The 25,857-nt window shown below is 45.1% G+C and overlaps 1 protein-coding gene across 1 annotated transcript in view; it reads left to right on the forward strand.

Annotated features, from left to right (window-relative positions):
* LOC115180628 (dynein heavy chain 5, axonemal-like) overlaps window positions 1-25,857 on the forward strand; it is an 81,810-nt gene that overhangs the window by 11,553 nt on the left and 44,400 nt on the right. The window contains exons 9-39 of the mRNA XM_029742867.1: window positions 211-318; window positions 607-729; window positions 992-1,207; window positions 6,786-6,893; window positions 7,001-7,086; window positions 7,204-7,525; window positions 8,036-8,242; window positions 8,525-8,696; window positions 8,994-9,139; window positions 9,505-9,670; window positions 9,855-10,112; window positions 10,301-10,494; window positions 10,929-11,165; window positions 11,374-11,575; window positions 12,591-12,826; window positions 13,670-13,888; window positions 14,622-14,684; window positions 14,940-15,178; window positions 15,312-15,552; window positions 15,774-15,973; window positions 16,509-16,662; window positions 16,854-17,017; window positions 17,706-17,862; window positions 18,026-18,238; window positions 18,685-18,909; window positions 19,202-19,374; window positions 19,764-19,942; window positions 20,256-20,443; window positions 20,704-20,898; window positions 21,358-21,492; window positions 21,733-21,840. Coding sequence (XP_029598727.1) covers window positions 211-318; window positions 607-729; window positions 992-1,207; window positions 6,786-6,893; window positions 7,001-7,086; window positions 7,204-7,525; window positions 8,036-8,242; window positions 8,525-8,696; window positions 8,994-9,139; window positions 9,505-9,670; window positions 9,855-10,112; window positions 10,301-10,494; window positions 10,929-11,165; window positions 11,374-11,575; window positions 12,591-12,826; window positions 13,670-13,888; window positions 14,622-14,684; window positions 14,940-15,178; window positions 15,312-15,552; window positions 15,774-15,973; window positions 16,509-16,662; window positions 16,854-17,017; window positions 17,706-17,862; window positions 18,026-18,238; window positions 18,685-18,909; window positions 19,202-19,374; window positions 19,764-19,942; window positions 20,256-20,443; window positions 20,704-20,898; window positions 21,358-21,492; window positions 21,733-21,840 — 5,634 coding nt within the window. The remainder of the gene's footprint in view (window positions 1-210; window positions 319-606; window positions 730-991; window positions 1,208-6,785; window positions 6,894-7,000; window positions 7,087-7,203; window positions 7,526-8,035; window positions 8,243-8,524; window positions 8,697-8,993; window positions 9,140-9,504; window positions 9,671-9,854; window positions 10,113-10,300; window positions 10,495-10,928; window positions 11,166-11,373; window positions 11,576-12,590; window positions 12,827-13,669; window positions 13,889-14,621; window positions 14,685-14,939; window positions 15,179-15,311; window positions 15,553-15,773; window positions 15,974-16,508; window positions 16,663-16,853; window positions 17,018-17,705; window positions 17,863-18,025; window positions 18,239-18,684; window positions 18,910-19,201; window positions 19,375-19,763; window positions 19,943-20,255; window positions 20,444-20,703; window positions 20,899-21,357; window positions 21,493-21,732; window positions 21,841-25,857) is intronic.

Consider the following 25,857-nt stretch of genomic DNA (forward strand, 5'->3'; position numbering starts at 1 on the left):
GACATTTCACATTCTTTAAATAAAGTGGTGATCCTAACTGACCTAAGACAGGGAATTTTTCCTCTGATTAAATGTCAGGAATTGTGAAAAACTGAGTTTAAATGTATTTGGCTAAGGTCTATGTAAACTTCCGACTTCAACTGTATATCGATCTTAATGGATTTGAAAACTCATCATTGTATGATTGTATTGTATGCTAAATGAACGCAGGTGTCGATGGTAGAGGCCATTCCAGGCCTGATCAACGCCATCCGGATGATCCACAGTATCTCCCGCTACTACAACACCTCAGAAAAGATCACCTCCCTGTTTGTCAAGGTCATTATTGCTATGATACTGTATTCAACCACCAAGAAGAATAGGTGACTGTACATCTCGTAAAAGCTGGCGAATCTATTACATTTCATCATTAGAAGTGTATTGAAATGAATCTTGTAAATTCTTCTTTGATGTTCATGGTGCATTTGGCCTCACCACCTGGTCTCATGATAGCTGAAGTGCTGTCTACTTCCCTCCCAAGCCTGTTAACCAGTCATCCCATCGAGGTTGCTTATTGGAGAGGCACGCAAAATGTATCCTTTTTTCTTCTGTATCTCCATGTCTTAGGTTACCAACCAGATGATTACAGCATGTAAGGCTTACATCACCAACAACGGGTCTGCGTCCATATGGGACCAGCCTCAGGGTGTTGTAGCTGAGAAACTGAAAGCTGCTATCCACCTAAATCAGGTACTGCTTTCATATACCAAGTACTTGTTCAACACACTTTAACCAGATCATTTAAAATACTGTGCTAAATCAAGGCACAAAGAAATGTCAGTTTTGAAAGTACAGGCCCGTAAGAGCTTTAATCTATAAATAATCTATTATCTCTAGTGTAATACCATAACATCCTTTACACACTTCTCACAAATGAACTCGTTTACAGTATAACTTCCTTTCCATGCTCCTCCAATTTCTTTTCATCTGGATCCCATCTATCTCATTATAGGAGTACCAGAAGTGCTTCCACAAGACCAAGAAGAAGCTGGAGCAGAGTCCCTCAGAGAGGCAGTTTGATTTCAGTGAGATGTACATCTTTGGGAAGTTTGAGACGTTCCAACGACGCCTCTACAAGATCCTCAACATGTTCAGCACCATCACTACCTACTCAGCCCTACAGGACTCCAAGATAGAAGGCCTGGAAACTATAGCAACCACGTTTCAGGTACACAGTCTGGAGATTAGAGTACTTTGTAGACGTTACCCTTTTAGACACGCCTTTTTAAATCACATTACATTTCTAGACGTTACCTTTTTAAACGTTACCTTTTAGACATTACCTTTTTAGATGTTGCCTTTTTTGATGTTACCCTTTTAGACATGACTTTTTAACCCATTACATTTCTAGACGTTACCTTTTTAGACGTTACCTTTTTACATGTTACCTTTTTAGGCATTACATTTTTACACGTTACCTTTTTACACGTTACCTTTTTAGACGTTACCTTTTTAGATGTTTTTCCTTGCCACTGTAGTATTGTTAGATCTGCTCTTTCTATTGCTTCCGCTGGACAGACTGCAGAAATGCAAGGGAAATGGGAGGTAACTTTTGCCACAGAGTTTTTTTTTTGTCCTTGTTTTTGTCCGTCAGTGCATGCCTCATCATCATTACCATCAACTCTACCAAGCATACTAAACTCCTGACTGTAATGTTCAGGAGCCATTTCACAAAGTTAAAAGTCATATTTTTTACTCATCACAAAATGTGTCCTCAATTTATTGGATTGCGTTGAACTTAGCATTAGTTTTAATGAGCAGAAGCTGATCCATTACTTAGTCCTGAAGGCCTTTTGTGAAGGTTGACAGTTTGTTCACAGGAGCCAGGATATACATATTTTATGGTAAGCTGCTCATTGGAGAAATGACTGCTATTTTATACACTGCTGTTCATCTCTGCCATTGTAAATGGAGGATCTTTAAATAGGGATGGTGTCCAGCCAGAAGCTGCATGTCATCATCATTCTACATTATGTGGCCTACTACTCTGATTAAAATGAAATTAAACCCAACAGTCTCATAACATTCAACGGAAACATTGTTGATGTCACGGCTGTCTGAAGAATGGGACCAAGGCGCAGCGTGTATATCGTTCCACAATTTATTATAACAGTGAAACTATGCAAGACATATAAATAACTAAATAAACAAAACAAACCGTGACGAAGAGGTGTAACATACACTAACTCAAAACAATCTCCCACAAAACCTAGTGGGAAAACCAACAACTTACAGTAATTTCCGGACTACTGAGCGCACCTGAATATAAGCCGCACCCATTGAATTTTTAAGAAATTAGTATTTTGAACATAAATAAGCCGCACATGTCTATAAGCCGCAGGTGCCTACCGGTACATGAAACAAATTAACTTTACACAGGCTTTAACGAAACACGGCTTGTAACAAAAATAAATAGGCTTTAACGAAACACGGCTTGTAACAAAAATAAATAGGCTTTAACGAAACACGGCTTGTAACAAAAATAAATAGGCTTTAACGAAACACGGCTTGTAACAAAAAATAAAAAATTTGCAGTAAACAGTAGCCTACCAAGAAAGTCATTGCTCCAGACCAAGCTCCCGTGCAGCAGCTCTATTTCCTTTTCCAACAGCCAGATCAATCGCCTTCAACTTGAAAGCTGCATCATATGCATTTCTCCGTGTCTTTGCCATGATGAGGGTGACAAAATGACTACCGTAAACAGAATGATGGGAAGTTTGAGCGCGCTCGATTTAATCTAAACAGTAAACAAAAAAGTTGTTTGACCTTAACCCGTTCGGCAATTTCATTGATCTAATGAAAGCTTCCTGCCGACAAAAAACGGAGCACATCACAGAATGTGTTTTTATTTTATTTTTTAAATTTGAAAGCGGGAAAAATCCATATATTAGCCGCGTCATTGTTTAAGCCGCGAGGTTCAAAGCGTGGGAAAAAAGTAGCGGTTTATAGTCCGGAAATTACGGTAAATATGATCCCAAATCAAATCAAATTTATTTGTCACATACACATGGTTAGCAGGTGCTAATGCAAGTGTAGCGAAATGCTTGTGCTTCTAGTTCCGACCATGCAGTAATATCTAACAAGTAATCTACCAATTCCACAACAACTACCTTGTACACACAAGTGTAAAGGAATGAATACGAATATGTACATAAAAATATATAAATGAGTGATGGCCGAACGGCATAGGCAAGATGTAATAGATGGTATGGAGTACAGTATATACATATGAGATGAGTATTGTAGGGTATGAAAACATATAAGCAGCATTGTTTAAGGTGGCTAGTGAAACATTACATCAGGATGGCAAGATGCAGTAGATGGTATAGAGTACAGTATATACATATGAGATGAGTAATGTAGGTTATGAAAACAGTATATAAAGTTGCATTGTTTAAAGTGGCTAGTGATACATCTAATTACATCAAGATGGCAAGATGCAGTAGATGGTATGGCGGACAGTGTATACATATGAGATGAATAATGTAGGTTATGTAAACATTATCTAATATAAATAATATAAAGTGGCAAGTGATAAATTGATTACATCAATTTTCCCATTAATAAAGTGGCTTGAGTTGAGTCAGTATGTTGGCAGCAGCCACTCAATGTTAGTGATGGCTGTTTAACAGTCTGATGGCCTTGAGATAGAAGCTGTTTTTCAGTCTCTCAGTTCCCGCTTTGATGCACCTGTACTGACCTCGCCTTCTGGATGATAGCGGGGTGAACAGGCAGTGGCTCGGGTGGTTGTTGTCCTTGATGATCTTTTTGGCCTTCCTGTGACATCGGGTGGTGTAGGTGTCCTGGAGGGCAGGTAGTTTTCACCCGGTGATGCGTTGTGCAGACCTCACTACCCTCTGGAGAGCCTTCCGGTTATGGGCGGAGCAGCTGCCGTACCAGGCGGTGATACAGCCCGACAGGATGCTCTCGATTGTGCATCTGTAAAAGTTTGTGAGTGTTTTTGGTGACAAGCCAAATTTCTTCAGCCTCCTGAGGTTGAAGAGGCGCTGTTGCGCCTTCTTCAAGCATGCTGTCTGTGTGGATGGACCATTTCAGTTTGTCCGTGATGTGTACGCTGAGGAACTTAAAACTCTCCACCCTCTCCACTACTGTCCCACCAATGTAGATAGGGGGCTGCTCCCTCTGCTGTTTCCTGAAGTCCACAATCATCTCTTTTGTTTTGTTGACATTGAGTGCGAGGTTATTTTCCTGACACCACACTCCGAGGGCCCTCACCTCCTCCCTGTAGGCCGTCTCGTCATTGTTGGTAATCAAGCCTACCACTGTAGTGTCGTCTGCAAACTTGATGATTGAGTTGAATGCGTGCATGGCCACGCAGTCGTAGGTGAACAGGGAGTACAGAAGAGGGCTGAGAACGCACCCTTGTGGGGACCCAGTGTTGAGGATCAGCGGGGTGGAGATGTTGTTACCTACCCTCTCCACCTGGGTGCGGCCCATCAGGAAGTCCAGGACCCAGTTGCACAGGGCGGGGTCAAAACCCAGGGTCTCGAGCTTAATGACGAGTTTGTAGGGTAGTATGGTGTTAGATGCTGAGCTGTAAAATCCCCAATTAGAGACAACGATGACCAGCTGCCTCTAATTGGAGATCATCCCAAAAAACAACAACATAGAAATACAGAAACTAGAACCCCACATAGAAATACAGAAACTAAACAAAACCCCCAACATAGAAAAAAGAAACTAGAACCAACATAGAAATAAATAAACTAGACAAAACCCCCTGTCACACCCTGACCTACTCTACCATAGAAAATAAAAGCTTTCTATGGTCAGAACGTGACAGTACCCCCCCCAAAGGTGCGGACTCCGAACGCAAAAACCTAAACCCCCCAAAAAACAGGGAGGGTTAGGGTGGGTGTCTAATGTCGGTGGCGGCTCTGGTGCAGGACGAAGAACCTTCTCATCCCGCGGATCCTCCTGCATCAGAGGCGGTTCTGGTGCGGGACGAAGAACCCTCTCATCCTGCTTATCCACCAGCATAGGAGGTGGCTCCGGTTCGGGGCGTAGCCCCCCCCCCTCCGCCAGCTGATCCCTCCACTTTCGTGTCACCGGACCGTGGATCATCACTGGAGGCTCTGGACTGCAGACCACCGCTGGAGACTCCGGACCGCGGACCGTCGCTGAAGACTCCGGACCGTCGCTGGAGGCTCCGGACTGTTGGCCGTCGCTGGAGGCTCCGGACTGTGGGCCGTCTCAGGAGGCTCCGGACTGTGGGCCGTCTCAGGAGGCTCCGGACTGTGGGCCGTCTCAGGAGGCTCCGGACTGTGGGCAGTCTCAGGAGGCTCCGGACTGTGGGCCGTCTCAGGAGGTTCCGGACTGGGAACTGTCGCCGGAAGCTCTGGACTGGGAACTGTCGCCGGAAGCTCAGGACTGGGAACTGTCGCAGGAAGCTCTGGACTGGGAACTGTCGCCGGAAGCTCTGGACTGGGAATGCGCACTGGAGGCCTGATGCGTGGGGCTGGCACAGGTGGCGCCAGACTGGTAACACGCACCTCAGGGCGAGTGCGGGGAGCAGAAACAGGGCGTACTGGGCTGTGGAGGCGCACTGGAGGTCTGGAGCGTAGGGCTGGTACAATCCGTCCTGGCTGGATGCTCACTTTAGCCCGGCAAGTGCGGGGCGCTGGCACAGGACGCACTGTGCTGTGAATGCGCACTGGAGACACCGTGCGTATCACCGCAAAACATGGTGCCTGACCGGTCACACGCTCCCCATGGTGAGTACGGAGAGTTGGCACAGGACGTACTGGGCTGTGAAGGCGCACTGAAGACCTGGTGCATATAGCCAGCCTCATTTGTACCGGAACTTTAACACACTTCTCGGGATGAGTACGGGGAGCTGACTCAGGTGGCATCTGACGGCTAACACGCTCCTCAGGAAAAATGCCGTACATACTACGCCAACCCAACAGCTCTCTCTCATCACCCCCCTCAACTATCTCACAGTACTCCTTGCTCAGTCTCTCCCAATATTCCTCTTCGCTCTCAGACTCACCCCTCGGCTTCGCCGACCAACCCGTGTGCCCCCCCAAAATAAATTCTTGGTGCTGCCTCTCGTGCTTCCGTCGTTGCCGTGCTAGTTCCTCGTATCGTCGCCGCTCTGCTCTCGCTACTTAAATCTCCTCCTTCAGACGGCGATACTCCACAGTCTGCCTCCAGGGTCCTTTCCCGTCCAGGATTTTTTCCCATGTCCATTTGTCCTGACCACGCTGCTTGGTCCTTTGGTGGTGGGAGATTCTGTCACGGCTGTCTGAAGAATGGGACCAAGGTGCAGCGTGTATATCGTTCCACATTTTATTATAACAGTGAAACTATGCAAGACATATAAATAACTAAATAAACAAAACAACAAACCGTCACGAAGAGGTGCAACATACACTAACTCAAAACAATCTCCCACAAAACCTAGTGGGAAAACCAACAACTTAAATATGATCCCCAATGTGAGACAACGATGACCAGCTGCCTCTAATTGGAGATCATCCCCCCCCAAAAAACATAGAAATACAGAAACTAGAACCCCACATAGAAATACAGAAACTAGACAAAACCCCCTGTCATGCCCTGACCTACTCTACCATAGAAAATAAAAGCTTTCTATGGTCAGAACGTGACAGTTGACAGTCTTTTGGCTTTGGTTGGAATGAATACAGACACAAGAAATTATCAAAAGCCTCAAGAGCTTTGGAAAGAATGGAAATAATAACCTGTCTGCCTTTTATTTTCAGAGCATTGTATTGAGCATGAAGAAAAAGCACTACAGTTTCCTTGATCAGAGAAGAACAGACTTTGATCAGGACTATGATGAGTTTTGTAAAAATACCACTGACTTGCATGTAAGTTCACATTTAATAACAAACTTACCGGTAAATCATAACAAAACACTTCTGAATAATCTCAACATTTAATTGCACAATTGTTTATTGTGTTCATTTCCTTTCAGAATCAGCTGAAGACCTTCATGGATAACACATTCGATAAGATTCAAAACACAGAGAGGGCTTTGAATGTACTGAAGAAATGTGAAAGGTACCATTATTTCAATCCACCTCTATTTCAAACCAACCTTTAATTAAATTCAGTCCATTTAACAGCCATTTCATTCATTCTTCATTTGATATCAAAATCTCCCCTTACATCACTAAGACTGGGCATTCCAGACCTGGGCATCGATGAGAAGTACCAGCAGATCCTTCAGAACTATGGGAGAGACATAGAGATGGTGTCCCGTAACTACACCAAGCAGAAGATGGATCCTCCCATTGGCCGGGACCTGCCCCCGGTTGCCGGTAAGATCCTGTGGGCCCGCCAGCTGTACCGGAGGATCCAGGAACCCATGGATCTGTTTCAGGAACCCCCTGGGGTGCTGGCTACGCCCGAGGCCAAACGCATCATCAGGAACTACAACAGGGTGGCCAGGGTGCTGCTCGAGTTTGAGATGCTCTACCACAGTGGATGGATGAAGCAGGTGAGACAGGGCCCCTCCTGGTTATCTTTTTTATTGTGATCTTAAAGGCAAAACTTAATCAGCATTCCTACTCTGAGACTCTTGATACGGTCTCTGGTGTACTGGCTGTACCTATACTCCAGTAGCATAGCAGCGTTAACTGTTGCTGTTATTAATGCTTATCTGTACCTGATCTGTAGCCTGGTCCCAGATCTGTGCTGTCGTAGTTTGCAAGACTGATTATACTTTTGATTGACTTGTTGATTTCCCACAGACATACTGTAGATGACTCATATCACTCATACGCTCTCTTGCTCTCTCTCTGTCTCTCTCTCGCTCTCTCGCTTGCTCTCTCCCTCTCTCTGGTCTCTCTCACTCTCTCTCTCTCACTCTCACACTCTTGCTGTCTCTCTCCATTTCTCTCTCTCTCTTTCTCTCTGTCTGTCTTTCCCTCTACATCTCTCTCTCTGTCTCTCTCTCTCTCTTTGTCTCTCTCTCACTCTCTCTCTCTCACTCTTTCTCACTCCCCAGATCGAGGAGGTCAGACTGGGCCTCCAGGCCTCTTTACTGGTCAAATGTCCTGATACGGGGGACCTGTTTGTCAACTTTGACCCCCAGATCCTGGCTCAAATTAGGGAGACAGACTGCATGACCAGGATGAGGCTGGAGATTCCTCCCTTCGCAGCCATCTTACAGCAGAAACAAGATGCCCTCAAGAAGAACTACAACAAGCTGCAGGTACACTATGTATTCCATGATGCCTTTTGATCAACTGAAGCATATTGAGCATGATAATATATCCTGTATCTTTAATAAGCTTTACATACACTCAACGACAGTAATAAAAGGGCTGTCATTTCAATTCATTTTGAATTGAGTAGAAAGTCCTATGGGCTGGTATTTAGTCAGGAGAATCTTAATGCGATGATTAGAAGACATTATAAGGGTGAAGACATTATAACGGCAGGCATTAAGTAAAGTGTTATTACTATTTTCTCTATTTCTGACGCCCATCCGCAGCTGGTTCTGACGGAGAACGCCAGGGTCCGGGCTAAGATCCAGAGTGCCTTTGGGCAACTGGTGATGCCTCATGTTGCTAAGGTAGACGAAGCTATTCTGCCAGGCCTGACCTCCCTGAACTGGACCTCACTGAACATCGAGAAATACCTCAGCCACATCAACAGTGCTCTCAGTATGTAACCATGTCCAATCTAACCATGTCAGCACTGTACTGTGCTCTGTCATAGCACCATACTATAAAACGTCAGAACAATCTCACCACAATAACCAGAACAGTAAGCACACCGAAACCTTGACGTCATTTGATCGCAGCTAATTGTGCCTGATCAACTCATGTCAAATATCCCATTGGAAAAAGTTATATCTGCTGTCCCAGTGGGAAAAGCTGATTGTAACTGCTGTTTCCTTGTGACCCCTGGTGACACCGTGGTGCTCTGTATGACCTCTGACCTGTAACCTGTGTGTCCAGCGGACCTGGAGCTGCTGATGGACAGAGTGAATGACCTGGTGGAGTTCAGGATAGACGCTGTGCTGCAGGAGATGAGTGGAGCCACACTGTGGGTTCTGCCCCTGGAGGAACCTTTCAGCTGTGAAGAGTTCGTTCAGACCACCAGGGTAAACAAAGATTCCCTCTGTATTACTCATGTGTTATACACATACATGCTTGTTAGGCATAATAATTGCATAATCAACAGCCTGTAATGGTAAAACAGTCACCCATCATCAGTGCTAACAACATTGACCAGACAAAACAGTATATTTAGTTACTAGTTCAGTATAAACACAGTCTTTATGCATATAGGACCAGGGGTAAGCAACCCTGGTCCTGGAGTGCTGCAGGTACTTCATGTATTTGATTTAACCGACCTGGTTGTGGTGCCTAGTTGGAACAAAATCCTGCAGTACCTGCAGCACTCCAGGAACAGGGTTGCCTACCCCTGATATAGGCTAATGTACTTTCTTCTGTTATGTCATGGTAGGAGCTGTGTATAAAGGGAGCTCAGAGTCTCCACGCCAAGAGTTCCCTGGTGGAGGAGGCAACCAACGAGCTCATCAACATGCTGCTGGAGTTTGAACTGAACAAGGAGGGGGAGGAGGAACTGCTAGAGCAGAGCAGGACTGATATGGACCTAGTGGAGAGTGAAGGTACTGTAACCTGCAGTTTTAACTGCACAACTCAAACGGAGAGTGATAACAGGGTCAGCAAAATACAAGGGAAAGTGAAATGGTTGTTCAGGTGCACAAAGACTGACTGTTAGACTGAAAATGAGAAAGTGTGCGTGCCTGTGTACATGCAGGTGTATTCACGTCTCTTCATGCCTCTTCCCAGGGGAGGAGGAGGGTAAGTCAGAGGGTCGCATCAACCTGCTGTCTCGTAACACCACGGCGGCGAGCACCACGGGCCCCCCGTCTCCCCTGGTGAAGAGGAAGAAGAAGAGAGACCTGCTAGAGGTGATGGAGGAGGAGGCTGAAGAGCTTCTGTCCCACTTCAACCACCGTAACGTGGACGCCATGCTGAGGCTCACACGCAACACCCTGGAGACCCTCCGCAAACGCCTCCATGCCTCCTCACTACTGCACTTCCTGAGTAAGTTCCATCAATCTAATGTATTTATAAAGCCCCTTTTACATCAGCAGTTGTCACAAAGTTGTCACAAAGTGCCACCCTTTGAGCTCCACCCTTTACATGTTGGAGTAAGGTGGGGCCGTCATGAAGCGGAGGGTTTCCCATTCCATGTCTCACTACTTCAATATCAGCCCACCTCCCCACAGCAGAGAGTGATTCCCCCAGCCGTCTGAAGGGCAGTGGTCAGCAGCCTATCTTCAGGACCAGTGTGACCCTGTCCATCCCCAACATCGCCATGGTCCCAGCCCTGGATGAGGTCCAGCAGGCTCTGAACCGGGCTGTGGAGTGTGTGGTCAGTGTCAGCAAAGGAGTCGGCCAGTGGAGCAAGGAGAGGATCTCCAAGGTGGGCTTGCTGTGGCTTAAAGCTCCAATGCAGCAGTTTTTATCTCAATATCAAATCATTTCTGGGTAACAATTAAGTACCTTACTGTGATTGTTTTCAATTAGAAGAAAAAAAATTGCTTCTTAGCAAAGAGCTATTTCTAAAGCAAGAATTTGCTAGGACTGTCTGGGAGTGGTCTGAGTGGGGAGGGGAAAACTGAAAACTAGCTGTTATTGGCAGGCCAAAACTCCATCCCACCAAAACAGGCTGAAATGTCAGGCAGTCTTTTCAAACAGCTCGTACAATAAAAGGGCATTATTATCATTTTCATATTATTCCAACATCATAGTGTGGAATTATATATAAAACACTTTCAAATCAAATCATGAGATTAAGGTTTTAGTTATTCTTAAAACAAAAACCAAAGATGAATTATTCTGTTCATGCCAACACAGAGGAAGATGAGTCAGAGACGCCTGGCTGCTCTGAGACAGGACAGGAGTGACAGTGAGTCAGAGGACAGAGAGACCACCTACAGGAGCCTGGCTGACAGCAGTACCTCAGACATCTCCACCTCTGTGATCCAGGCCATACCCTACCAGGCCAGGAACTACTACAAGAGTGTGTCTGAGAACAAGGAGATCATCAAGCTGGTGTCTGTGCTCAGCACCTCCATCAACTCTACCAAGAAGGTACATACAGGTGTACACACAAAATAAAAATAAAAAGTCTTGTTTCTCCTGTTTTCCTAACGTTCTGACCTTAGTGTGTCAAATTCTAACTATTTTGTGTTTGATACTGACACCTATCCCCTAAGATGTTGACCTAAATCAAATCAGTTAAATTCAAACTTTATTGAAAGTGCATTTAAGACTTGGCTGTTGTGTTGTTGTTAACCAGGAGGTGATGAATGCTCTGGACCGCTTCATTCGTTACCACCACATCTGGAGGAAGGAGCGAGAGGACACCATACAGAAGTTCAGCCAGGGCAGCCCTCTGCTGTCTGAGTTTGAGTCTCAGATCCTCTACTACAAAGACCTGGAGCTGGAGATCAATGCTGAGCCTGAGTACATCACAGTGGGAGCTCTGGCCCTCTATACAGGTAGAGTACATCACTGTGGGAGCTGTGGCCCTCCATACAGGTAGAGTACATCACTGTGGGAGCTCTGGCCCTCCATACAGGTAGAGTACATCACTGTAGGAGCTCTGGCCCTCCATACAGGTAGAGTACATCACTGTGGGAGCTCTGGCCCTCTATACAGGTAGAATACATCACTGTAGGAGCTCTGGCCCTCTATACAGGTATAATACATCACTGTAGGAGCTCTGGCCCTCTATACAGGTAGAATACATCACTGTAGGAGCTCTGGCCCTCTATACAGGTATAATACATCACTGTAGGAGCTCTGGCCCTCTATACAGGTAGAGTACATCACTGTAGGAGCTCTGGCCCTCTATACAGGTAGAATACATCACTGTAGAAGCTCTGGCCCTCCATACAGGTAGAGTACATCACTATGGGAGCTCTGGCCCTCTATACAGGTAGAATACATCACTGTAGAAGCTCTGGCCCTCCATACAGGTAGAGTACATCACTATGGGAGCTCTGGCCCTCTATACAGGTAGAGTACATCACTGTAGAAGCTCTGGCCCTCCATACAGGTAGAGTACATCACTATGGGAGCTCTGGCCCTCTATACAGGTAGAGTACATCACTGTGGGAGCTCTGGCCCTCTATACAGGCAGAGTACATCACTGTAAGAGCTCTGGCCCTCCATACAAGTAGAGTACATCACTGTGGGAGCTCTTGCCTTCTACATAGGTAGAATACGTCACTGTAGGAGAACTGGCCCTCTATACAGGTACATAGCCGTGGGAAGTAGGGGTGCTGAGGGTGCTGCAGCACCCCCCGAAAAATTGTATCCCCGTTATGTGAAATTTTGTGCTATTTCAAAGCAATTGACTGCTAATCACCCGCATTAACCTCACAAGACAATCCTGCCAAATATAACTGCACATGTTCTTAGTAGAATTTCACAATACTGTTATTTCATTTTTTCAACACTGACTGAATATCTGACTATTATCAGACTAATATCTGATTTGTTGTTGAACAGCTGACCTGAAGATGGCCCTGACTGCGGAGACTAAGAGCTGGATGGTGGACTACGGCCTGCACTGTAACAGGAAGTACCGGACAGATATGGAGAGCATCTTCATGTTAGTGGATGAGGCGGCAAAGAAACTGAACCGACCAATCAAAGACTTGGACGACATCCGCATCGCCATGGCATCGCTGAAGGAGATCAGAGAGCAGCAGATCTCCATTGACTTCCATGTGGGACCCATAGAGGTAGGAAACACAAATGCACACTTCTTTCAGAGAGACACAATTGTCATATTTGAGTAAAAGTATAGCTACCTTAATAGAAAGTAACTAAAGTAAAAGTGAAAGTAAGCCAGTAAAATACTACCTGGGTAAAAGTCTTAGAGTATTTGGTTTTAAATATACTTAAGTATCAAAAGTAAATGTATAAATAACAAACATTCCTTATATTAAGCAAAGCAGACAGCACCATTTTCTTGTGGATAGCCAGAGGCACACTCCAACACTCAGACATTATTTACAAAATGTGCTTTTGTGTTTAGTGAGTCTGCCAAGCCAGAGGGAGTAGGGATGACCATGTGTTCTCTTGATAAATGCTTGAATTTGACAATTTTCCTGTCCTGCTAAGCATTCAAAATGTATCGAGTACTTTTGGTTGTCAGGGAAAATGTATGGCGTAAAAAGTACAATATTTTCTTTAGGAATGTAGTGAAGTAAAAGTAGTCAAAAATATGAATAATAAAGTAAAGTACAGATACCCCAAAAAACTACTTAAGTAGTACTTTAAAGTATTTTTACTTAAGTACTTTACACCACTGCAGAGAGATACTGTATGAATAATTCACTGAGACTATTTGCAATGTCCACTTTCATTCAGCAGGAGGCAAATTTAATTCCCACCTAAGTCAAATTTCTACTTAGTCTGGGCATTGGTAACAATGGGTGATAATTCAACTTAGGTGGAAGTTAGGATTTGCCCATAGTTTGATTAAATCCTTGCAGTCTGTATTTGGTTGTGAGAAGACATTGAAGATCTGTGTTGTACTATGTGTCAGTTCAGTGCTGTGCATTCCCCTTTCCCTTTCCTAGGAGTCCTATGCCATGCTCCATAAGTACGGCCTGGTAGTGGCGAAGGAGGAGGCAGAGAAGGTGGACACGCTGCGCTACACCTGGGAGAAGCTGCTGGCCCGCAGCACAGAGGTCCAGAATGAGCTGGTGTCCCTGCAGCCCAACTTCAGAGGAGAGCTCATAGACAACGTGCAGACATTTGTGGAGGACTGTGGACACTTCTATCAGGACTATGATAAGGTTCAGACAAGTCTCACAGCTCGTTCTAGCTCTTACTCACAGCTACACCTAATACCAAGGCTGTCTAGGTCTTACACACAGCTACATCTAACACCAAGCCTGTCTAGGTCTTACTCACAGCTACACCTAACACCAAGGCTGTCTAGGTCTTACACACAGCTACATCTAACACCAAGCCTGTCTAGGTCTTACTCACAGCTACACCTAACACCAAGGCTGTCTAGGTCTCACAGCTACACCTAACACCAAGGCTGTCTAGGTCTTACTCACAGCTACACCTAACACCAAGGCTGTCTAGGTCTTACTCACAGCTACACCTAACACCAAGACTGTATAGGTCTTACTCACAGCTACACCTAACACCAAGGCTGTCTAGGTCTTACTCACAGCTACACCTAACACCAAGACTGTCTAGGTCTTACTCACAGCTACACCTAACACCAAGGCTGTCTGGATCTTACTCACAGCTACACCTAACACCAAGGCTGTCTAGGTCCTACTCACAGCTACACCTAACACCAAGGCTGTCTAGGTCTCACAGCTACACCTAACACCAAGGCTGCCTAGGTCCTACTCACAGCTACACCTAACACCAAGGCTGTCTAGGTCCTACTCACAGCTACACCTAACACCAAGGCTGTCTAGGTCTTAGACATTTCTATTACAGTTATCTTGGCACGCTCTAAATAAGACTGCTAGCTAATTGCTGACGCAGGCTGTGTTTCATTCCCAGGACGGTCCCATGGTTGTTGGACTGGCTCCCCAAGACGCTAGTGACAGACTCATCATGTTCCAGGTGAGTACAGTGTGTATCTTCAAGAGAGGAATCTACAGTATATACTACTCTGCAGCACTTCATTTAAGTTGATATATTCACAGAGGTTTTCATTCACATGTTCTATGTCTTATTTTTTTTTAAATGTATTACTTATTTCTACTATATTTAACATAGACAACAACATGCATGATTGTTTTATTGTGTGTTGTATGGTTTTGGAAATTACATATGTAACCATTCATGCACTTGACTGTACTCATTTCGTTTGGTCAGAATCGCTATGACAACCTGTTCCGTAAGTACATCACCTACACTGGTGGAGAGGAGCTGTTTGGCCTGCCTGTGACCCAACACCCTCAGCTGCTGGAGATCAGGAGACAGCTCACCCTCCTCCAGAAGCTCTATGGACTCTACAACAGTGTCATCGACACCGTCAACGGCTACTATGACATCCTCTGGGCCGACATCCACATAGACAGGATCAATAACGAACTTCTTGACTTACAGATGCGGTAAGGAAACCAAACTACAACCCAGACCATGAGAGACATTTACACAGAAATCATTGATGAACAATCTCATTGAGGATTTACATTTCCAAAAGGAAGTTATAGATGTTCGTGTTTTTTCACCCCCCATTTCCAGTTGTCGCAAGCTTCCCCGTGCCCTGAAAGAGTGGAAGGCATTCCTTGACCTGAAGAAAAGTATAGATGATTTCAACGAGTGTTGCCCCCTACTGGAACTGATGACCAACAAGGCCATGATGACGCGTCACTGGAAGAGAATCGCCGAGGTGACAGGACACAGCTTCGAAGTGGAGACGGACACTTTCAAGCTGCGCAACATCATGGAAGCTCCGCTCCTCAAATGCAAAGAGGAAATTGAGGTGATTATGGATTTTTGTTGTTGCTGTTGTTGGTGCTGAAACCAGGGAAGGAACCAGGTAATTGATTCTCTGTAGCCGTACAACTACCGGTACTCCACTCACCATAACTATTCTGTACTGTAAATTGAGGCCAGAAAAAAAGGTTGTTTGACCTCAATGGGACAAGTTGGTAAAACAAAGGTAAAATAAAGATAAATGTGGTTTGAACTCCCGCTGGGCAGGATATTTGCATCAGTGCGGTGAAGGAGAGGGACATTGAGCAGAAGCTAAAGCAGGTGATTGCTGAGTGGGACAACAAGACGTTCACCTTCGCCAACTTCAAGACGCGAGGGGAGCTTCTGCAGAGGGGCGACAGCACCGCTGAGATCGTTACTAACATGGAGGACAGCCTCATGGTGCTGGGATCGCTCATGAGCAACAGGTTAGACAAGAGACCTACTGGAGGCACAAATGACTTAGCCTGGAAATCTAGACTGATTTCTGCTTCATGCTTGTTAACAATAGTGAAATGTAGCCTAATTCAGTCTTGATTTTGAGGCAACAAATGACTTGGGGTTCGGAGTGATATATGATTTCTTCTCAATTGTTTATCATATTTCAGCACAGGAGGTTGGTGGGACCTTAATTGGGGAGAACGGGCTCGTGGTAATGACTGGAGCGGAATCAGTGGAATGGTATCAAACACATGGTTTACAGGTGTTTGATGCCATTCCATTTGCTCCGTTCCGGCAATTATTATGAGCCCCCTCAGCAGCCTTCACTGTATTTCAGCATCCAGTTGACTTGTCATCTAGAGTTCAACAGTTGTGGTGTTTGTGTTTAGACAGTTGTGTTTAGACTGGGGGTGCTATACATAAATCCCTGTAAGGTTTCAGCTGCATTGTACAGAATTTTAGTGTTGTTTGTGTACTGTAGTAGTCAATGCTTGACTCAGATGATGACTTGGTGTTCCACAGGTACAACACGCCATTCAAGGCCCAGATCCAGAAATGGGTTCAGAACCTTTCCAATACCACTGACATCATAGAGAACTGGATGACTGTCCAGAACCTGTGGATCTACCTCGAGGCTGTGTTCGTGGGAGGGGACATAGCCAAACAGCTACCCAAGGTAAGAACCAATACATTGACTTTTCATCTGAAAACACATCTTTAACCTTATGCTATTAGCGATGGGGTTCCACAATTTCTTGAACTTTTACAGTGCCCTGGTTTTTCAGAAATCCCTTTTTTGGGGGGAAAACCCAGGAACTTTTTGCAATCTTAGGAATGACAATCTAGTCTGAATCATCTGAATGACAGGAGGCGAAACGTTTCTCCAACATCGACAAGTCCTGGGTGAAGATCATGACGCGGGCCCATGAGATGCCCAACGTGGTGCAGTCATGTGTGGGGGACGAGACCATGGGACAGCTGTTGCCTCACTTGCTGGAACAACTGGAGATCTGTCAGAAGTCTCTCACTGGGTAAGTCTGTCTGGAGGTCTGCCAGAAGTCTCTGGGTAAATCTGTCTGGACGTCTGTCAAAAGTCTCTGGGCAAGTCTGCCTGGAGGTCTGTCAGAAGTCTCTGGGTAAGTCTGTCTGGAGGTCTATCAGAAGTCTCTGGATAAGTCTGTCTGGAGGTCTGCCAGAAGTCTCTTGGTAAGTCTGTCTGGAGGTCTGTCAGAAGTCTCTTGGTAAGTCTGTCTGGTGGTCTGCCAGAAGTCTCTGGATAAGTCTGTCTGGAGGTCTGCCAGAAGTCTCTTGGTAAGTCTGTCTGGTGGTCTGCCAGAAGTCTCTTGGTAAGTCTGTCTGGAGGTCTGTCAGAAGTCTCTTGGTAAGTCTGTTTGGAGGTCTGCCAGAAGTCTCTGGATAAGTCTGCCTGTAGGTCTGTCAGAAGTCTCTGGGTAAGTCTGCCTGGAGGTCTGTCAGAAGTCTCTCACTGGGTAGGCCTCTACTTATACTTTGAATTTGTTTTAAATAGTTGCATTGAAAGTATTCATGTACCAGTATGACACCTTCCAAGTTTGCCTACGTTGTACATGATGATGTGTATTACACTAGTAATATTTTCAAACCTTTTTTGGGGGGGTTAGCTAATATTGCGGATAGATTGTAGCTTCTGGCTATCCAGTTTTCAACCCTTGGTTGTGTGTGTGATTGTGTGACTGACAGGTACTTGGAGAAGAAGCGTCTGCTGTTCCCTCGGTTCTTTTTTGTGTCTGACCCGGCACTGCTGGAGATACTGGGCCAAGCCTCGGACTCCCACACCATCCAGGCCCACCTGCTCAATGTCTTTGACAACATTAAATGTGTCTGCTTCCATGACAAAGTACAGTAACGCACAGACAGACATATCATTTTTTTCTACAACTATTCCCGTCAGGCCTCCTGATCAATTTACTTATTTGACTATTAGTAGTGTCTGTCCTTCTGCAATAGTAACTAACCCAGATTCAGCAACATCAATAGTATCTGCTCTTCTGTCTCCACAGATGTACGACCGGATCCTGGCCATCTCGTCCAGGGAGGGGGAGACGGTAGAGCTGGATCGGCCGGTGACGGCTGAGGGGAACGTGGAGGTCTGGCTCAATGCCCTGCTGAAGGAATCCCAGAGGTCTCTTCACCTGGTCATCAGACAGGCTGTCCTGGCCATCCAGGACTCAGGCTTCCAGCTCATTGAGTTCCTGGACACTTTCCCTGCTCAGGTGGGGAGACATGGGATACATCCTAAATGTCACGATATTACATAGTCCACTATTTTTGACCCAGGCCCTGTTCAAAGTAGTGCACTATATAGGCTGCAATTTGTGACATAGTCCTGGTCTTGGAATCATCATTCATTCTCTTTTATAATGTGATAGATTACCTTAACCTTGACCTTGGAGCAATGACCTTCTAGTTAGACTTTCCCACGCCTATGTTTCATTACTCAATACCTGATCAGGGATTCCTGCTTTTCTGACATTATCCTCCATTAATGTATAACTGAAACTGATCTACACACTAGCCAAATTCCATACATTCCTGATTTATACATTGTCCTGATTACAGCCCTGATTGATAGGAAGACATGGAAGCAGGGAAAGATGACTTTACGTTATCTCATTGATGTCCTATCATGATGTCCTCTCTTCCTGACTCCATCAACCAGGTTGGTCTGCTGGGAGTCCAGATGATCTGGACCAGTGGCTCAGAGGAGGCCCTGACCAACGCCCGCTACGACCGTAAGATCATGCCCAAGACCAACCAGTTCTTCCTGGAGCTTCTCAACACCCTGATAGACATGACCACTAAAGACCTGGCCTCAATGGAGCGGGCCAAGTATGAGACACTCATAACCATCCATGTACACCAGAGGGACATCTTTGATGACCTGGTGAGTGGACTGGAATCACAAACTGACTCAGTGGCTAAAATTGTACTTCAACCCCAAAGGTCCCTTTCAGTGTATAAACTGAAGGTAATAATGGCTGTTGTGTAACATATTTTTAAGACTTTTGGCAAACTGTTCCACCAAATATTTTCTGATTAGGGCATGGTAGAGTCTGAGAATATCAATTGAGTTTCCCCTGGTATTCAAATCACATTTGACAATTGGGGTTTTAGGAATTTCATAGGCTTTAGCAATGCTTTGTTTCCAGAATGGTTTCCCCCTGCTCTCCCCTCAGTGTCGGCTGCATATCAAAAGCCCTACAGACTTTGAGTGGCTGAAGCAGTGTCGTTTCTACTTCAATGAGGATTCTGACAAGATGATCATCAACATCACTGACGTTGGCTTCATCTATCAGAATGAGTTCCTGGGCTGCACTGACAGACTGGTCATCACCCCTCTGACTGACAGGTAGGGACTAACTAGTCATCACCGCTCTGACTGACAGGTAGGGACTAACTAGTCATCACCCCTCTGACTGACAGGTAGGGACTAACTAGTCTTCACTGCTCTGACTGACAGGTAGGGACTAACTAGTCATCACCCCTCTGACTGACAGGTAGGGACTAACTAGTCTTCACATCTCTTACTGACAGGTAGGGACTAACTAGTCTTCACATCTCTTACTGACAGGTAGGGACTAACTAGTCTTCACATCTCTTACTGACAGGTAGGGACTAACTGCCAGTACCATGGCCCAGCCTAACTTTTTAGTGCCCACAAGTGTATGGTGTATCACATTGAATATCTTTGGGTGATTATCCTGGATGTACCGTTTCCTTGGTGTGTGTTTGTCCCAGGTGCTACATCACACTGGCCCAGGCTCTGGGGATGAGTATGGGAGGAGCCCCGGCCGGCCCTGCAGGGACAGGGAAGACTGAGACCACTAAAGACATGGGCCGCTGCCTGGGGAAGTACGTGGTGGTCTTCAACTGCTCCGACCAGATGGACTTCAGAGGACTGGGGAGGATCTTTAAAGGTAGGAGCTTCTACTCATATTGCCTGGTCCCAAATACATTTGTGCTGTCTTGCCAACTCCTGTGCCATTTGCATGGCAATGACCATAGGAGTTGGATATCCAGTACAAACAAAATGTATGTGATTTGGGGCGATTATAGGCTATATAAGATGTCACTCATATTACTGTGAAGAGAATGATGATCTCAACCTGAACTTAATGAACAGTGTAATGTTGTGTGTCTTTGTGTTGATTTGCAGGTCAGGCTCTTGGGGTTGTTTTGAATGAGGAGTTTAATGTGAAGAGTGATGTGGAATGTTGTGTTGATTGACAGGCCTAGCCCAGTCGGGCTCTTGGGGCTGTTTCGATGAGTTCAACCGTATCGACCTATCAGTTCTCTCCGTGGCGGCCCAGCAGATCGCCATCGTGCTTACCTGCAAGAAGGACCGCCGCAAGAACTTCATCTTCACCGACGGAGACAACGTGGAAATGAATCCCGAATTCGGCATCTTCCTTACTATGGTTATTATTAGCAGTCTATAAACTACTCACTGTAGAAACCCCTTCACAAACGCTTTGTCAAGTAGAGCTTCATTTAAAGTACTTCTGAAAGGAATAATGAATTCTTATCTCAAAGAAGATGAACTGAAACTAGTCCAAATCAGACAAGGTTCATTATAACTTTGAGGATGTTAGTCATAGACTTTGTTTTGCTTTTTATTCTTAACAGACTCACCTGGTTAAATAAAGATTTGATTAATACATGTTTTTGCCCCAATCAGAACCCGGGCTACGCAGGTCGTCAGGAGCTTCCAGAGAACCTGAAGATCAACTTCCGCTCGGTGGCCATGATGGTCCCAGACCGTCAGATCATCATCCGGGTCAAGCTGGCCAGCTGTGGCTTCATAGACAACATAGAGCTAGCCAGGAAGTTCTTCACCCTCTACAAACTGTGTGAGGAGCAGCTCTCCAAGCAGGTCAGCTATGAAATGAAATGTAACTACTGTAGATATTTCAATGAGAGCTGAACATGCAACGCTATACATTTTAGTAGTTCCATATAAGTAAACAATCAAGTCAAGTGAAAGGTTATTTAAAGTGTATCATCAATGTCTCAAATCACTTTAGAGGGAATTAATATACCACCTGTCAGGTGGATGGATTATCTCGGCAAAGGAGAAATGCTCACTAACAGGGATGTAAACACATTTGTGCACAAATTTGAGAGAAATACCTTTTTTTTTGGTGTGTGAACAATTTCTGGGATCTTTTATTTCAGCTCAGAAAACATAGAAGCAAAAATGTACATGTTGCGTTCATATTTTTTGTTCAGTATAAAAACAACTTAACTGTCCATGTATGTGTTGATTATGATCTTTGTGTAGTTCATAGTTTGATTTCCATACAGTCCATGTTGGGTTCACTCTGTTTTTAAGGTGCATTATGACTTTGGACTGCGAAACATTTTGTCAGTTCTGCGGACACTGGGGGCGGTGAAACGAGCAAACCCCAACGACACAGAATCTACCATCGTCATGAGGGTTCTCAGAGATATGAACCTGTCCAAGCTGGTGAGTACAGTCACTCAGATATACAGGACATTCTCCTCGAAATCAACTGCTATTCTCCTCGAAATCAACTGCCATTTTAGAAAAGCCATTTTTTAAAGCAGCATTAAGTGTTACAGATTGTTAATTTTTCATATACTATTCTGTAATACATGAATAATGATTTCATCTTCAGTGAGGTGCAACATAACAGAAGTGGTATCATGGTTAACTTCACTGACATAATACTATATGTGTTGACAGATAGATGAAGACGAGCCGTTGTTCCTCAGCCTGATAGAGGACCTCTTCCCTGGGATCCAGCTGGATAAAGCAGGCTACTCAGAGCTGGAGACAGCTATCGACAAACAGGTGAGAGGACATTTTATATAACATAATCCCTTAACGTTAAGTTTGAAAATTCTCCATGTCACTCTGAAGTCTATCAACTATAAAAATAATTTACCCAATAAATGACTGGGAGCTTATATATGGAGTGTGCGACTCTCTTTATTTTTATAGTTTACAGTTTATTCGCCGTTAGTCAGCACCTCCACACAAAATAATTTTTCTGGGTGTGCGCCAGCTCATGTTTTTTACTCTACGTGTAGTTTCTCATAACCCTCTTCCTTACACTGGTTCTCTCCCGTCCTCACCACCCATCTCTTCTCTGTTCCCCTACAGTACATTTTACATTTTAGTAATTTAGCAGACGCTCTTATCCAGGGCGACTTACATGAGCAATTAGAGTTACGTAATTAGGGTTAAGGGCACATCGACATATTTTTTTACCTAGTCACCTCAGGGATTCGAACCAGCGAACTCTTGGTTACTGGCCCAACGCTCTTACGCGCAAGGCTACATGCCGCACCCACAGTATAATACTGAGTTTAAGGGATGAATCTGTCTTGGTATTAGCCTTAATACCATAGTAGCAGAAAACCTTTTTTCGATCTAAATGTGAGGTAAGGATTTATTTGTATTAACATGAAGAGTTCACCTCACTGTCTTCCATTGTTCTCCATACTGTAGGTGGAGGAGTCTGGTCTCATATCATGAAGAGTTTACCTCACTGTCTTCCATTGTTCTCCATACTGTAGGTGGAGGAGTCTGGTCTCATATCATGAAGAGTTTACCTCACTGTCTTCCATTGTTATCCATACTGTAGGTGGAGGAGTCTGGTCTCATATCATGAAGAGTTCACCTCACTGTCTTCCATTGTTCTCCATACTGTAGGTGGAGGAGTCTGGTCTCATAACATGAAGAGTTCACCTCACTGTCTTCCATTGTTCTCCATACTGTAGGTGGAGGAGTCTGGTCTCATAACATGAAGAGTTCACCTCACTGTCTTCCATTGTTCTCCATACTGTAGGTGGAGGAGTCTGGTCTCATATCATGAAGAGTTCACCTCACTGTCTTCCATTGTTCTCCATATTGTAGGTGGAGGAGTCTGGTCTCATATCATGAAGAGTTCACCTCACTGTCTTCCATTGTTCTCCATACTGTAGGTGGAGGAGTCTGGTCTCATATCATGAAGAGTTCACCTCACTGTCTTCCATTGTTCTCCATACTGTAGGTGGAGGAGTCTGGTCTCATAACATGAAGAGTTCACCTCACTGTCTTCCATTGTTCTCCATACTGTAGGTGGAGGAGTCTGGTCTCATATCATGAAGAGTTCACCTCACTGTCTTCCATTGTTCTCCATACTGTAGGTGGAGGAGTCTGGTCTCATAACATGAAGAGTTCACCTCACTGTCTTCCATTGTTATCCATACTGTAGGTGGAGGAGTCTGGTCTCATATCATGAAGAGTTCACCTCACTGTCTTCCATTGTTCTCCATACTGTAGGTGGAGGAGTCTGGTCTCATATCATGAAGAGTTCACCTCACTGTCTTCCATTGTTCTCCATACTGTAGGTGGAGGAGTCTGGTCTCATATCATGAAGAGTTCACCTCACTGTCTTCCATTGTTCTCCATACTGTAGGTGGAGGAGTCTGGTCTCATATCATGAAGAGTTCACCTCACTGTCTTCCATTGTTCTCCATACTGTAGGTGGAGGAGTCTGGTCTCATATCATGAAGAGTTCACCTCACTGTCTTCCATTGTTCTCCATACTGTAGGTGGAGGAGTCTGGTCTCATATCATGAAGAGTTCACCTCACTGTCTTCCATTGTTCTCCATACTGTAGGTGGAGGAGTCTGGTCTCATAACATGAAGAGTTCACCTCACTGTCTTCCATTGTTCTCCATACTGTAGGTGGAGGAGTCTGGTCTCATATCATGAAGAGTTCACCTCACTGTCTTCCATTGTTCTCCATACTGTAGGTGGAGGAGTCTGGTCTCATAACATGAAGAGTTCACCTCACTGTCTTCCATTGTTCTCCATACTGTAGGTGGAGGAGTCTGGTCTCATAACATGAAGAGTTCACCTCACTGTCTTCCATTGTTCTCCATACTGTAGGTGGAGGAGTCTGGTCTCATAACATGAAGAGTTCACCTCACTGTCTTCCATTGTTCTCCATACTGTAGGTGGAGGAGTCTGGTCTCATATCATGAAGAGTTCACCTCACTGTCTTCCATTGTTCTCCATACTGTAGGTGGAGGAGTCTGGTCTCATATCATGAAGAGTTCACCTCACTGTCTTCCATTGTTCTCCATACTGTAGGTGGAGGAGTCTGGTCTCATAACATGAAGAGTTCACCTCACTGTCTTCCATTGTTCTCCATACTGTAGGTGGAGGAGTCTGGTCTCATAACATGAAGAGTTCACCTCACTGTCTTCCATTGTTCTCCATACTGTAGGTGGAGGAGTCTGGTCTCATATCATGAAGAGTTCACCTCACTGTCTTCCATTGTTCTCCATACTGTAGGTGGAGGAGTCTGGTCTCATATCATGAAGAGTTCACCTCACTGTCTTCCATTGTTCTCCATACTGTAGGTGGAGGAGTCTGGTCTCATATCATGAAGAGTTCACCTCACTGTCTTCCATTGTTCTCCATACTGTAGGTGGAGGAGTCTGGTCTCATAACATGAAGAGTTCACCTCACTGTCTTCCATTGTTCTCCATACTGTAGGTGGAGGAGTCTGGTCTCATATCATGAAGAGTTCACCTCACTGTCTTCCATTGTTCTCCATACTGTAGGTGGAGGAGTCTGGTCTCATAACATGAAGAGTTTACCTCACTGTCTTCCATTGTTCTCCATACTGTAGGTGGAGGAGTCTGGTCTCATATCATGAAGAGTTCACCTCACTGTCTTCCATTGTTCTCCATACTGTAGGTGGAGGAGTCTGGTCTCATAACATGAAGAGTTCACCTCACTGTCTTCCATTGTTCTCCATACTGTAGGTGGAGGAGTCTGGTCTCATAACATGAAGAGTTCACCTCACTGTCTTCCATTGTTCTCCATACTGTAGGTGGAGGAGTCTGGTCTCATATCATGAAGAGTTCACCTCACTGTCTTCCATTGTTCTCCATACTGTAGGTGGAGGAGTCTGGTCTCATAACATGAAGAGTTCACCTCACTGTCTTCCATTGTTCTCCATACTGTAGGTGGGAGGAGTCTGGTCTCATATCATGAAGAGTTCACCTCACTGTCTTCCATTGTTCTCCATACTGTAGGTGGAGGAGTCTGGTCTCATATCATGAAGAGTTCACCTCACTGTCTTCCATTGTTCTCCATACTGTAGGTGGAGGAGTCTGGTCTCATATCATGAAGAGTTCACCTCACTGTCTTCCATTGTTCTCCATACTGTAGGTGGAGGAGTCTGGTCTCATAACATGAAGAGTTCACCTCACTGTCTTCCATTGTTCTCCATACTGTAGGTGGAGGAGTCTGGTCTCATAACATGAAGAGTTCACCTCACTGTCTTCCATTGTTCTCCATACTGTAGGTGGAGGAGTCTGGTCTCATATCATGAAGAGTTCACCTCACTGTCTTCCATTGTTCTCCATACTGTAGGTGGAGGAGTCTGGTCTCATATCATGAAGAGTTCACCTCACTGTCTTCCATTGTTCTCCATACTGTAGGTGGAGGAGTCTGGTCTCATATCATGAAGAGTTCACCTCACTGTCTTCCATTGTTCTCCATACTGTAGGTGGAGGAGTCTGGTCTCATAACATGAAGAGTTCACCTCACTGTCTTCCATTGTTCTCCATACTGTAGGTGGAGGAGTCTGGTCTCATATCATGAAGAGTTCACCTCACTGTCTTCCATTGTTCTCCATACTGTAGGTGGAGGAGTCTGGTCTCATATCATGAAGAGTTCACCTCACTGTCTTCCATTGTTCTCCATACTGTAGGTGGAGGAGTCTGGTCTCATATCATGAAGAGTTCACCTCACTGTCTTCCATTGTTCTCCATACTGTAGGTGGAGGAGTCTGGTCTCATAACA

The sequence above is a fragment of the Salmo trutta genome, chromosome 3 (assembly GCF_901001165.1).
Source record: "Salmo trutta chromosome 3, fSalTru1.1, whole genome shotgun sequence".
Classification (NCBI taxonomy): domain Eukaryota; kingdom Metazoa; phylum Chordata; class Actinopteri; order Salmoniformes; family Salmonidae; genus Salmo; species Salmo trutta.